The sequence below is a fragment of the Carassius carassius genome, chromosome 8 (genome assembly GCF_963082965.1).
Source record: "Carassius carassius chromosome 8, fCarCar2.1, whole genome shotgun sequence".
Lineage (NCBI taxonomy): Eukaryota > Metazoa > Chordata > Actinopteri > Cypriniformes > Cyprinidae > Carassius > Carassius carassius.
In genome coordinates, this window is record NC_081762.1 from 7,034,690 (window position 1) to 7,050,544 (window position 15,855).

A 15,855-nucleotide genomic window follows, 5' to 3' on the forward strand; every position below is an offset into this window, starting at 1 on the left:
GTTTAAAACATCAGATATACACAGTTTCTGCTGTTTATTCTTACTTTAACAGACACATAACTGTGTCCTTCTCAGTAAACGGTGCTACTTGATGCTGTAATTTTCAGGAAAGTTATTCTTAAACTAATCATTAACATCTACCATTTTTATTTTAGTATTAAGTAAATTCTGATAGTATCAATTTGTGCTTTGTTGTAGTTAAAAGCTCAAAAGATTGGGCTTTGAAAATAAAATGATTAAATATACAGTATAACATTATAAGTAAGTGTTTTCTATTTTAATCTATTTTAAAAGGTAATTTATTAATGTGAAGCAAAGCATAATTTTTAGCAGCCATTTGATAATAATATTTAATAAATACTATTTAATTAATAAAAATTAAATATTAATTTATTAATGTTAAATTAAATATTAATTCATTAATGTATTAAATAAATGAATAAATATTAAAAATAATATTTAATAATAAGTCTTCAGTTTCACATGATCCTTCAGAAATCATTCTAATATGTTGATTTGCTGCTCAAAAAATAAATACAAATATTTTAAAAATCATATTAAAAATGTTGAAAACAGTTGTGGTTCTAAATAACCTCAATTCATCTTTCTCATTTGATAAATAGAAAGTTCAAAAGAACAGCATTTATCTGAAATAGAAACATTTTGTAACTTTACTGTCACTTCACTTCTATGCATCCTTGATAAATAAAAGTATTTAACTTCATACAAGGTCATAATAAATGGCTAATAATAATCTCAACAAGCAAAAATGATCACATCACACCACATTAATCACATTTAATATTGTTTGTTCTTTGTGCCAAGAAAAAAGTATATAAAGCTAATCAAGTTTTTTTAATGCAAAGTTGTACTCTGTGAGGGTTCAAGTTTAAGCATATTTGAACCAGTCAGAAAAGATTTATAATTATCTAACTGCCCTAAATATGATGCCAGAAAGGTCAAACCATTATTTTCAATGTAGAGTTTTCATTTTAAAGGATATAAAGTTTACTGCTTGCAGGACACTTACAATTAAATTATTAGCAATAGGTATTTGTGGTTGTGGTTTTAAGTGTAAACAGTAGAGTCTCTCAGTGTCCTTGTTGAGCTCCGCTGCTGCTCTCTGACAGTCCTGTGCCATGTTGTGTTCTGTTGCCATCCACACAGACAGTAGAGATGCATGCCGCACATGCCTGAGGTCCGACTGACCCAGATCCACTGAGTCTTGTGCTCTTGCCTCCGCTGCTGACACACACAGACCTGTTGTGGACGTGCCACTGACCCACTTCACACCATTGTGTCTGTAAATCCCTTCATCGAGCACATACGCTAATGCAAAACCCGCAGAACAGAGCATATTTTTAAATCACAAGGAAAAAAACATATTTTATCTAGATAGGAGTGTGATTACATTAAGAGCAATAAACTTTGTGTTTGTTTTCAATGTAAATTCAAACATTTTTCATAAATTTAAGAATGAATCTTGAGTTATGGATTTTATAGCTTTATAACGTCTCAGGTTACGAATGTAACCATGGTTCCCTGAGAGGGAACGAGACACTGCGTCCTCTGAGGGGACACTATGGGGAACACCTCGTCGTGACCCGTGTCTGAAGCATACTTTGAAAAACGCCAACGTGTTGGCCGGCGACAGCCTCTGACGTCACTACCAGCGCGACTATAAATACGCGCCCGTAGGACCCGTCAATATCTTCTTCGTGAAGCTTGCGTCCGAAGCATGGCAGGGAGCTAGAGGACGCAGTGTCTCGTTCCCTCTCAGGGAACCATGGTTACATTCGTAACCTGAGACGTTCCCTTTCAAGGGAACTTCGAACTGCGTCCTCTGAGGGGACACTATGGGGAACAGTATACCCACGCCGCCATGCTGAGGGGAGTGCAGACCAGAATCATGGCAAACACTAAGTACCAACTCTACCGCTTTTCTCTTCACCGGGAGTCGCCCCTGGGACGGTCTGACGGCTGCCTTATGACATTATCCCTTACGGCCAAAGGCCTAAGCTACATACCCAACTTATCCTGTAGGGCCCTGGCCCGGGGTAGAGCTAAAGGCATGGAATCACAGAGATTCCTTTAAAGGGATACGGCTAAAAGCCTGGCACTTTCCTCTACCAAGTCTTTGCCTGTCACACAGGGGGCTACTGCTAGCTTTCGCAAAAACCTGCCGAAAGGGCTGTCCCCACAGCACTCTAGTAGCGGCGCCCTGTTCTAGATAGGTATCCGAGGATACCTAGGTGGAGTGGTGCCCAAGATGAACGGGGCTTAAACCAACTCAAGAAAGGGCACGAAGCAGCAGCGCGAAGCCCTTACCATCTAGGGATTTTAGAAAGAACGCAGAGACTAGCGTGCGAACTTACCACAATGTGGATTTTAGAAAGTGCGCAAAGACTCCCGTGCACACTTACCATAACATGGATTTAAAATACTGTTCTAAGGAGGGGTTCTCGTGGGACTCTGTCAGAGCAGCTCATAGAAGAATGGCCCGGGAGCAGAGCAATTGGAGGCCTCAGCCCCTGCCCCAGCAGGATGCCTGCTCTCACAGAGCGTCTCAAACAGTATGTGGTACTGGAGCGCTCTGAAGAACCGGGAATCAGTCTCCCAAGAGAGGAAGACTCCGAGCTCCGAGCAGCATGCTCATAGGTGACCCTTTCAGAAAAGGGGAGCGCTGCTGAACTACTTCTTTTTTTTTTTTTTTTTCGTGGCGCCACCTTGCTGGCACGCTTCCATGGCAAATCTAATTTTGCCGTGGCGCGATCCATAACCTCTAACAGCTCCTCATACGCGGGACAGGAGGATTGAGAAGGCTCAGCCTCAGCTTCTTCACCACTCTCAGACATCTCCTGCTCTTCCTGGGTAGAACCCAGCAGAGCACTAACTTCAGTGTCAGAATGGGTTAATGATACCACATCTGCCTCCCGAAGTTCGCTCTCGTTCGCCGCCGGAGAGTGTGAAAAGGAAGGTCCCTCTCTACACCCCTCAGCGAGATCCATTTGTGATCCCCACGAGCTCATTCTCCTCCGTGCCTCGGCAACGGCGGGACCTGAGCCGCGGGATCCAGATGGCTGTCCCTCTTTCCTCGAAAAGAGAGACAAACGAGAGTGGAGCTTTCTCAGAGAGAAACGCTCGCAGTGCACGCAGACCGCCCCCTCAAGGACATCGCGCGCATGCTCTTCGCCAAAACAAGAGACGCAAAGAGTGTGCGTGTCATCGGGTGTCAGATAACGCTGACACGGATGCACACACTGTCTAAACGCCTTGCTAGTGGAAGCCATGATGAAAACAGTAATAGATCGCTCTTACCGTTTTGGTCGTTTCTCAGATGCACGCTTCAAACAAAACAGTCAACTGAAGACGAAGAAGATATTGACGGGTCCTACGGGCGCGTATTTATAGTCGCGCTGGTAGTGACGTCAGAGGCTGTCGCCGGCCAACACGTTGGCGTTTTTCAAAGTATGCTTCAGACACGGGTCACGACGAGGTGTTCCCCATAGTGTCCCCTCAGAGGACGCAGTTCGAAGTTCCCTTGAAAGGGAACCCTAGTTGTTGTTTGTCTAAAAGTAGTCGTCTGACTACTGTCTATATTTGTTCTTCTATCGTTAACTAAAACTATTAAACCCATTTTGTTAATTAAAATAAAGTTCATATAAAATCTCTAAATATTAAATGATTTGGAAATAATTAAAACTGAAATTAAAATTAAATTCAACCTAAGATTAAAAAATAATAATAATAAATAATAATAGCACATAAATAATACTACAAAATTAACTAAAATGTTTATAGTACATTTCATATAATATTTTATGGCTTTTTATATTTTTTGTCATTTGTATCTTTTATACTACTGATTATGTCTCATTTATTTTTATTTCAGTTTTTAAGTTCTTTTTTTATTTAGAAAATATATAAATGTTGCCTCTTTTATCAAATATTTTTTTTATTTTTTATTTTTTTTATTTCAGCTTTATTTCAAGTTAACGATAAAACCCTAATTACCTAACCATTTTGATATATATTAGCCTAAAATTTGACATTTATTTAAGTTTTTATTTATTTAGTAATCATTTTAGTGCATCAATTTATACTTATTTCATTTAGTTTCAAAGGCAACATTTCTCATTTTCATTCATTTTAAATGTATCATAGTTATATTTTGCTTAATTTGAACTTTATTTAAAATATTTTGTGATATATAGTTTTAGTTTGTGCATTGCAACACCTTGGCAATCACAAACAACACTATTTTTACTGTTAGTTATAGAGGTGAAACTCCATCTGGCTGCGATGAACCTGACAGATCTGTGTCTGTCACATGACCTGAACTTTTATACTCAAACGCAGGTGTCTGTGGTCAGATGCCCTCTGCTATCAAACCATCAGGAAGAAGATTCATCCGGCCTTTTCTCTCAAACACCAAATGTACTGCAGCACAAAGCCTGTCAGGAAGATCTGTCTTTTTTCCCCCCCGAAATTCCAGACGCGTTGTCTCTGTATTGAGGGTTTCTCTGATGATCTGCCCGGACATGTCCTAAACCCTTTTTATGCTTTAGTCTCGGGTTTTACTGCTGTTTTTATCTCTTTGTCCCTTTGCCCAAACATTGTCTCATCCCTGGATCACATGCAATGTTTTTCTTTCTCTTTCAAGCTCACAAAACTTTAGTACTGACCTCTTTTTCTACATGTTCCCCTAGTGCATCTTGGGAGGTTTTGTATTTGTTCCTGTTGCCATTCTGATGGATAATTAAAGACAGCATCAACCATTATAATTAGTATAATTATTCATACCACAGCAGTTAAGCTGGCATTACCACCTCTTAATGTTAAATATTACATATTACATGTATATAAAAAGACACTGTAATATTTAACTGTAAAAAAAAAAAAATACTGTATTTATTAAAAAATAATACAATGATAATCGTTTTACTGTACAGTTTAGCTTTAAAATTAAAATTTACAAAAAGTCTTAATTTCATCATTTTCAAACTTCACGCCTTGTATTATTTATTATTAAGTAAATATTATTTATTTCATCTTGCAGCCCTAACTAATGTAGAGAAAACTGTTCATCTGGTCAAAATAACCAATGGATCCTCAAAATATCCCCCATGAGTCTTACTTTTTGATTATTTTACAAACATGGAATGTGCTTGCAGTAATTCTAACAGGTCTAAATGCATTTAACGTAACTCATAACTAAAGAGTTTGCACTTGTTTTCATGTGGACGATTTGACGTTTGAACTTTTGACTTCAGCGGTCAGGGGGCATCGTGAAAGATTTTATTAAATCTCCGTCCTTAATTAGCCGTAATCTTCTGATAACAAATCAGTGTCTGCTTATGGTATCTCACATCTAACATGCTTTATGTAACCGCCTAACTGATTCTGTGAAGAGCTAATTAATTCCATCTCCAAATTAGATTAATTTAGCATCTGATTAGTGTGAGCGTATCTGTTTCTAAGCAGAAGAAAAATGACTCTCTTCTGTGTCTTTCCTGGGACAGATGGCGTTTCTTTGTTAATGCAGACAGTTTGTCCCGTTGGTCTCAGCAGTGAGACACTGGCCTGCTGCTAACCTTTACAGACCGAACATGGGATCTTGACTTCCTCTTGAAACAGAGTACAGAGAGGAAGCTGGGACTTATCATTGGGCTTCGATGTGTGGGGATGAATTGCTAACAGTGTACTTTATTTACTGCTGTATGGTTTTCTCTGAGTTATTTACAGTAGCGAAGTTCAGCGATTGTCTCTTTGCACTTCTGAACAGCAGTGTAGAGTCTGTAGGCTGTTTGTCTTTCTGTCATGAGGCTGGCCCTAACAAGACGACAGCTGCTCTTTCGAAGACAGAAACCTCATCGACTCCCAGAAACAACTGGAGAAACACAGACATGCACTCTAATTAAAACAGGATGTTCAGACCCACGCTGACCTCATGTTTACCCCCTGAGGTCAGAGGTCAACTGTTCAACATTGAAGTTTTGATAAATGCTTTAAACTTGGTGTGGCACAGTAGTTTTGATTGACAGTTTTTAAGTTGCATTTTAACAGAAATTTTCTGATTATTAGTAACTAGTAATATCAGGGTTACTGTAGTAAACAAGAAAAAATTCTAAATTATCATTCAAATATTGTTACTTAAAATAAGTAAACTGAAATAAAATAAAATATAAAACCTTATATATATATTTTTTTTCTGGGGGGGGGGTTAGTTTGAGTTATTTTAATAATATATATATAATATATAATATAATATAATATAATATTTAATTATATATATATATATATATATATATATATATATATATATACATATATATATATATATATATACATATATATATATATATATACATATATATATATATATATATATATGTATATATATAAAGACATATTATTAAGACTAATAAAAACAAAAACTGCTAAAACTGACAAAAGACACAGAACACAAAAAATAAAAACTGGAAAATATACAAATTAAAAACTGATTGAAATGCAAATCACTAAATAAAAAGCTCAATATATTTTCCTCATGAACACCATTTTGGGAAATCCTAATGTAGGCTATCATTTTGGTGTGACATAGATAATTGACATTGATCATTTTCTTATGATACAGTAGTATTTGATGCTTTAGCAAATGGTTTCTTCATATAGCTAGCATCTAGCTGCGTTTGTTAGAGATGAATATGAGTTTTTGCCAGTTTTCAACCCTCTCTGCCCAGCACTGTCTGTTTGAAGCTGAGATGAAGCTTTTGGCTTGAAACCACCACCCTTTAATTGCCCTTCATTTTGGCTCTCCGGAGGGTCTCGGTGCTCCAGCGGACCTTCAACACGTCTGAAGCTCTTTTCTGCATCTGATGTGAAGAGAATAAACATATTTAGTCAGCTGTTAAATGAGCGGTCACTACTCATCCTGTTATCTAATTAAATTCAATCCATGATCATTATCCAAACTCATCTGAATTGCTGCAGTCATGGATTTCTACAGCAAAGCATTCAGTTAATCCTTCAGAAGCCACTCAATCCATTATGTTAAGGATGGGGGATGGTTTAGGACTTGCATTAAACAAAGATGGAAAAGCAAGGCCTAAGGGTACAGTCAATGTATATCGCATGTGTAGTGACAGTGCTGATTCCTCAAGGCCTCATCCATTCATTTATATTCAGAGAAAAGAGATACACAAAGGTCTAATAAATAAAATGAATGAATGAATAAATAAACAAGCTGAACAGAAGGGAAAAGTGTCATTATTCAGCTCAATATAGTTCAGTGTTGATTCAGTTCAGTTCAATAACTGTGTTTCAAAGTTCATCAATTATGATTGTGGTTAGTGCCAAATTACCAGTTTTATATATTATATTTTATTACTGTCAATTTAAGCTGCTTACTCTTTTGTTAGCTTTCAAAGGTTGATTCTAATTAGCAAATTCTGCTTTATGTTTTTAATGTGAATTCATATTGGTTTCTCTCTCTCCTCCAGTTCTCACATCTCCCCCAGGGACGAGCGGCACGCTTCAGAAAGATACTGAGTTGGACAGTGAGATCCTGAAAGCTGACGACACAACAGTCACAGACTCCTCCCTCATAACAGACCCTCCCTCAAAAACTGAACCAATCAAATCTGACCCGAGACCCAGCACACCTGGATCCAGCCCCAACCCGCCGACAAAAAAAGGTACAATACAAGCTTTCAGGTGTTGAATATCAATTTTGTCTATAGAATTTTTATCATTATATTGAATGAGACAACATAGCAACCACCATAGCATAGATAGATAGATATAATAAAACAAATTATATTTAATCTAATTATTCTTATTGTATTTATTTTGGTTTGCTTGTATTTTAATCTAATGAATGTGATAAAAAAATTATATATAGTAAAAATATTCAATTATTTAATAATATGATATTTATTACACAAAATATATTGTTATATAATTATAATATTGTAATATATTTATACAATATTTTTAAGATTGAATTTATCATTTTAAATATATATATATATATAGATATATATATATATATATATATATATATATATATATATATATATATATATATATATATATATATATATATTATATTATATATTATTTATTTAGTTAATTTTGTTTTATTACTCTTAATTTGTTTTATTTGTATTCCATTACCTTTCATACATTTACCATTTTAATTAAACAAGTGAGATTACACTAGCATTGGAATCAGTTACTAAAATGTAGACTCTTTTATCTTATAGTTGCTTTTTCACATGTACTTACAAGAACCATTTAGAATATATAGTACATTTTCTCTTTTAAAAATGTAAAATTACTATTTTAGGAAAATACTACTGGTAAGTTCACAATTATCATGGCATTTGTGTACAGTAAAATGATGAAAGTGAGAAAACGCATTGGATGAATCCATACACCCTCAACAGTGTAGGCCGCATGTATGTTAACATCCCTGTCATCAGACTGACTTTTAAAAGACCCTTTTCTAAATGCATCCTAATGGGACGGTTGTGGCAGCAAGCCAAGTCATTGTTCATGAAGAGGGCGAGACGCTGAAACCCAGCATGACCCTGCATCAAAGCATCCAGCGAACCTTGGGCAGTGTGTGTTTGGGGAAGGCTTGCAGAGTGTTCTCGAACAGTCTCGAGTCTATAAGCCTAACCGAGTCCTTTTGATGGTGGGTGCGGGGTAGACCGGTTGCCATGGCAACAGTTTGATTCATTGGGAAAGCGTTGGCTGTATATTGCATTATAAGGAGGACACGCTTACCGAGAAGAACGGATAGATGAAACACTGATGCATGAGTCTTCACTGAATGAACCTCCTTTACATTTGACTGTGTGATCAGAATAATACCTGACTCACCACAATGCCTTGAGTTAAAGCATCTCTGCGGTTAAAGAGCTGGAGTCACACTTATCCTGATTGAATCAATGAACTCCTGAGGCTAAGAAGAAAATAGAAAATGTCAGTTACAACTCTCTAATTTCTCAAGAAAAAGAAATGAAGAAGAAGAGGAGCATGAGAGACAAATTACTCAGCATTTGTCTTACCTACTGTGTCAGCCAGCTCTCTTTAGACTTTTTGTAGCATTTTACAAGTCTGTCCCCCTAAAAGTTTAGCTAGATTATCACAATTTATTCCATTTCCTCTCTATTCCTTAGAATTATAGAGGTGGATGTTTTTGCTACTAATTTGTGTGTGTTTTTAAAATATATGTGTTTTTCAAATATGTATGTGTGTGTATAACTGATAATTAATTTATTTATAATAAATGTTTTTAATTTGTATTTAATTGCTGCTGCTGTCAAAGCACTGTTTACTTAATTAAATGTATGCATTCATTATTACTATTTATTATTTATGCATTTACTTAATTAGTATTGTATTCTATGTTTAGTTTTATTATCATGTCATTGCTTTTGTTAATATTTGTATTAATATTTAACTTTTAAATAAAGACATTTTTCCCCTAAATATCAATTGGAATATCAATGGTGTTGGGTACTAAATTGCTGGTATTTCATTTGCATTTCATACTTTTGCATGATATTTCATTTGCAAATGGCATACTTGTGTCAATATCAATTTTCATGTTATTGAAAAGGCATGAAAAGTACATTTATCTGCTTCTTCCTCAACAGATGGGATGAGTTCAGAGCAACGGCAGAAACAAGCCAAAAAGCGGCGAGAGGAACGGGCCAAATATTTGGGTGAGACTTCATAAACACATCCTTTGTCCCGGGACACGTTCAGCCCTGTAGAGCTAATGATATGCTTATGCCACACAAAACATTTATCTAGTAATAACTGAAGAACATATCAGTATAAATATATATACAGTTAAAACTACTGGGACTACAGAGTCTGTGTGAGGCCAAATAATAATTAACCAAATTATATACTATTCTCATGTGTAATTAGGTAATCAAACATTAACTGCCAATACAAGGCCAACTGGTTCCTAATGATGTTCAGCCAGCAGAATCATATAAAGGTAGAAACTGACGTGACTGACAGATGTGCTTGTGATTTGTGTTTACTGCTGCAGAACAGCAAACCCAGGAGCAAGGTAAGATACGTCACGCGGTCAGTCATTAGATTAAGCGGAACGTTTCCATCTTTTTCATGTCCTTTGATCTTTGACTCCTTTCGTTTTTCACTTTCGGTTGTGTCCAGTTTGATTCCGAATTACTTTGTCTACAGTTAAGGAATATTATTTTATATTAGTTATATATAAAACATGTAATACAAATTAAAAAACATTTTTTTACGTTTATTGCAGTACTGTAAAAACACAGGCCGTTCCATGCTACAAGTGATTATGAAATACGAGCATATTTAAGCATTTGCATGTGCACCAGGTTAATGTGCATTAATGTGCATGTGCATTAATCAATGCATGTGTCTCATATTCTCCACTTTTAGCTGTCTGATAGGTCCCTGCAGGCACAGGGTGAAAAACGTGCCATCATTACAGTTCATTAAGGCATGCCTCTCTCTCGCTCAGATTAGCTGTAATTACGTTTGCCATTAGCATGATTAGCCTGCTTGGATATCAGCTCACTTTCAGCTGTACAGACGCAGATAAACCACAGTTTCTGGCCGTCCAGCTGTTTATCGGTTCGACAAGTCCAGCTTTGGCCCCACAGCAGCAGACTTTACATAAAGGGGTTTATTGTAGCCTGGGATGAAATATCTCAGCTTGACAAATGTTGTGTATACAAAGACATAAACCTGGCTTAGTTGTTAGAATGAAGCATGTGTTGTAATGCCGGATTGCTGCTACACTGAATTGCATAAAGCTTAAAATATATTTTTCAGCGCAGTCGCATTGTCATATAGCATATTGTATGACACTAATAGGATTAGCCAGATCTGCTTAGCTCACTAGCGGTTCACTGCAGCTGAGACCCAGTGGTTTATAGTGAAGGCTGAGATCATCTTACTTTGAAGGATATACAACAGAATTGTTATATAATTTATAAAGGATTGAGGATTTTATGTAATTGGATTTAGAGAAGTCAGAATTACACATGATTTTCTCAGTGCACAAACTACATGTCTGCTACACAGTTCTACTGTTTAAGAGACTATTTTTTAGATAATGTTAAAAGAATTCATGAATCAGAAATGTTTTAGTATTTTATGTAGTAAGAAAGCAATGTAAAGCAATATAAAATGTAACGCAACATATGAACATTAGGCAAAGAGCATATTTATTACTCAGAAAAATAAAAAATACTCACACTTCTGTTCAGAAGTTTGGGATCAGTAAGACTTGTAATGTTTTTTTTTAAAGAAGTCTCTTCTGCTCATCAAGGCTGCATTTATTTGATAAAAAAAAGAAAAAAACAATAATCTTGCGAAATGTTATTAAAATATAAAATAATGGTTTGTATATTGATATACTTTAAAATATAATTAATTTTTTTGATCCAAAGATACATTTTCATTGAAAATGAAATTTATTATTATTAATGATTTACTATTACAATTATCCATGTGGGAAACAGTTATATATATAAAAATTTATATATATACAAATTTTCTGGAAACGGCAATAACTTTCTCAGGATTCATTGATGAATAAAACGTTAAAAGAACAGCATTTATTCAAAATATACATCTTTTCTAACAATATAAATCGTTGCTATCAAAATAATAGAATAAAATAATGAATAAAAGTTTAATTTCATAAAAAAAAGATTTTTTTTTTTTTTTTTTTTACTGAAACCCAAACTTTTGAACGGTAGTGTATATTGTTAGAAAATATTTTTATTTTAAATAAATGCTTTGCATGCACAACAGTTTCCAGTACTGATAATAAATCAGCATATTTCTGAAGAATCATGTGACACTGAAGTAATGATGCTGAAAATACAGCTTTGCATTACAGGAATAAATTTGATTTTAATGTATATTAAAATAGATAAACATCATTTTATTTTACATCATAATAATATTTCACAATATTATTTTTTCCCCCTGTATTTTTGATCAAATAAATACAGCCTTGATGAGCATTAGAAACTCCTGTAAATAAACTTAAAAATAGAATTAAAAATGAATTAAATTTTTTTTTTTTTTTTATTAAAAATCATCCTGATCCCAAACTTTTGAACAGTAGTGTATGTGAAACTGAAATTTTCTCTTAATATTATGTCGTAAATAATATATACACATAGCATATACATATATACTCAAATAAATTGTTTATATGTACTTATATATACTTGTGTGTGTGTGTATATATTCTTAATGTAATTCAGTTCAATGCCTCCTTACAAATCACACATATATTTCAGAGCACACAATGATATTACTATAGTGCTACGTCCAAAACTGTTTGCTGCCACATTACCGTTGTACTTCTCCCTCTTAATTGGCCGAAAAAAATATATTAATGCACACAGCACATCCACATTTTCTCTGTTCAGATCTTTTTGCCTTGTTTGAATTTCAGTGCCTCTCAAAACAAACTTTTATCTAAGTAACAGCTCATCTCATTAATGAGTCACTGTATTTCCTGTGATATAAAGCGGATGTGCCTTAGAAATGAAACAGGTTAAAGTAAGTACAGTGGGTCGCCTCACACGGATCTAGAGCGATGTTGTGATTGGAAGCAGTTCCTCTGTGTTTGTATTCCTCAACTCAAATCCCATCTGGACTGCTGTGTGTGTAGAATTAGTTATGGTTGAGGGACTGAAAAACAGGAAATTCCACAGTGTGATGTCTTGTGTGTTCCTTAAATCGGGCCTGTGAGCAGAATGCATCCAGCTGCAGCACAGCGTGCTTGGGGTTTAAAATAAAGAGCTTTGATTGGTTTTTAATTGTTTTTGAAGTGAAACGACTGAAACCACATGAGAGAAAAATGCTGTTTTATTAGCATTTTCATTTTCCTCAAGCACTGGATTTTATAAATACAGAAAACTAGTTCTCAGTGGAATGATCATTAATGAAACAATCACTTCTGATTATAAAATAGGAAATTCGAGTAAGAGAGATTTCTAATATCTCATATATATCTGCCATGAGATTTTTGCTAAATTGAGACTTTTGCTGAAGTTTCCTACTTTTCAGATGTCTCCTTGAGGTTTTCAGAAAATATCTCAGTGCTTTGAATATGTTCAGATTTTTAAGAGTAACATATGAAGACTCTTAAACAAATAGTTAAATAGACAAAGATGAAAAAATTTAAGTAAAAGAAAAATTTACATTGTCATCCAAGATGTAGATGAGTTTGTTTCTTCATAGGAGAAATTTAGATTTGGAGCAATGTAGCATTACCATTACATCATTTACTCACCATTGAATCCTCTGCAGTGAATGGGTGCCGTCAAAAGAGTCCAAACAGCTGATAAAAACATCTCAATAATCCACAAAAAAATCCACAGGATTCCAGTCCACCAACATCTTCTCAAGCGGAAAGCTGCGTGTTTGTAAGAAACAATTTTTAACGTCAAACTTTTGCTTCGGCTAAAAATACAAGTCCTCTATCGATATTAATGCTTTCTAAAGTGAAACGTTTTCTCGTCCATATCAGGAGAAATATGCACAAGTCAAGCACCATTTACGAGCAAAAACAGGCCAAAAGAGTTCTAAAAAGATATGTCAGAATTTGTCCAAATCTATTCTGATAAAGAAACATACTCATCTACATCTTGGATTTCCTGAGGTTGAGAACATTTGAGCAAATTTAGATTTTTGGGTGAACAATTCATTTAGATGAAATGTAATTGAGAACTCTGACAGAAAATGTCATAATATACAGCAGGCAGCATCACTCAGAAACTCTCTCTGTTCCTCTCAGCTGCCAAGAAAGCTCAGTGGTTGGAGAAGGAGGAGAAGGCACGCCGTCTGCGTGAGAGCCAGTTAGAGGAGCGTAGGAGGAAGTTAGAGGAACAGCGACTGAAGACAGAGAAACGAAGAGCTCTACTGGAGGAAAAACAGAGACAGAAACTAGAGAAAAACAAGGTATGGAGACACAATGTGCTACTATTTGCAAACAAAGACTGTCTATACAGATTTAGTGAGCATAAGCAACTTCTTTTAAAAACATAAAAAATCTAACTGACCACAAACTTTTGAATGGTAGCATATACTGTTAAAAATTAGGATGAAAAAGTGTTGTCAGACTTTCTAATTGTCAAACTGAGTATGTCCCTATATGTTATAATTTGATGAACTACCAAATTAATTTCTCTACATTTCACATTTAGCAGACGCTTTTATCCAAAGCGACTTACAGTGCATTCAGGCTATACATCTCTTTTTACCAGTACCTGTATTCCCTGGGAATTGAACCCACAACCTTTTGCACTGCTAACGCAATGCTCTACCACTGAGCCACAGGAACACCAGGAATATAAGTGATTCAGAATCTTATTAGGATGAAAAAAATGAACCACAAGTGGTCTTGTGATTGTCTTTTTCTCTGCAGGAGAGATATGAATCTGCCATAAAGAGGTCAACCAAAAAAACATGGGCTGAGATCCGTCAGCAGAGGTGGTCATGGGCCGGCGGCTTGAACCAGACCTCCCGCAGAGAGAGTAAGTGTCCTTAGTCAAACTTTACACCCTCATACAGCTTTAAAGTCTAGACCTATCATTACCTTTCAAAACTATACTCAGGAACATAAAGAGAACCTGATATAAGCTCGGAAGCTTTATATGTTGACACAACATTGCGTTTGACTACAGCAGTGTTTGCTCTGTGTCTGTTTAGATGAGTTATAGCAGTCAGTTTGTCTTCAGTGCTGAGATTTCACTGCTGTAGATGGTTAATATGCATCATCCTATGGTTTTGATTTTGTTGACCCGCTTTAATTTCATCTTGACATAAAACGTGTAGGAAGAAAACCATCTTACTATGGTTTTGCCACCACAAAACTTGCTAATCATTGGCCTCAGCATCATTTATATGATTTATTTTTGTTTTCTTTGGTTTTTGTATGTTTTTTTATTCTTTAAAACCATTTTGTCAATTTTTGCCAATTTGTCTGGTTTGACAGGTGTAGCTGTGCTAGATATAATGTAAGTAGGTAGAGGACTGTGAAAATATCTCTTGTTAAGGTGTGATTTTTTTATATATTATTTGACCCAAAGAGCTTAAAGGGTTAGTTCACCGAAAAATGAAAATTATGTCATTAAAAACTCATGTCGTTCCAAAGCTGTAAGACCACCGTTCGTCTTCGGAACACAGTTTAAGATATTTTAGATTTAGGCCGAGAGCTTTCTGTCCCTCCATTGAAAGTGTGTGTACGGTATACTGTTCATTTCCAGAAAGGAAAGAAAAACATCTTCAAAGTAGTCCATGTGACATCAGAGGGTCAGTTAGAATTTTTTGAAGCATCGAAAATACATTTTGGTCCAAAAATAGCAAAAACTACAACTTTATTCAGCATTGTCTTCTCTTCCCTGTCTGTTGTGAGAGAGTTCACTGCAGTGTAGTGATGTCTGGTTCACGAATTAATCACTCGATGTAACCGGATCTTCTTGAACAAGTTCACTAAATCGAACTGAATGAAATGGTTCTCGTGTCCAATACGCATTAATCCACAAATGACTTAAATTGTAAACTTTTTTAATGTGGCTGACACTCCCTCTGAGTTCAAATAAACCAATATCCCGGAGTAATTCATTTACTCAAACAGTACACTGACTGAACTGCTGTGAAGAGAGAACTGAAGATGAACACCGAGCCGAGCCAGATAACGAACGAATGATTGACTCGTTCTTGAGTCAATTTCATTTCGGTGAACTAACCCTTTAAAAGAGATATTATACTGGGATTTTTAAGGGAAAGTCCTCCCAGAAATTACAATTCTGT

The 15,855-nt window shown here is 35.4% G+C and overlaps 1 protein-coding gene across 9 annotated transcripts in view; it reads left to right on the top strand.

The window, feature by feature from the left end:
• map7d1b (MAP7 domain containing 1b) overlaps positions 1–15,855 on the top strand; it is a 38,854-nt gene that overhangs the window by 9,700 nt on the left and 13,299 nt on the right. For 7 of the 9 annotated variants that reach the window (XM_059555809.1, XM_059555814.1, XM_059555812.1 and 4 more), the window contains exons 2-6: positions 7,503–7,697; positions 9,669–9,737; positions 10,076–10,096; positions 13,838–14,001; positions 14,468–14,576. In XM_059555809.1, the coding sequence (XP_059411792.1) occupies positions 7,503–7,697; positions 9,669–9,737; positions 10,076–10,096; positions 13,838–14,001; positions 14,468–14,576 (558 nt within the window). The remainder of the gene's footprint in view (positions 1–7,502; positions 7,698–9,668; positions 9,738–10,075; positions 10,097–13,837; positions 14,002–14,467; positions 14,577–15,855) is intronic. The other 2 variants (XM_059555816.1, XM_059555818.1) reach the window with 1 other exon arrangement.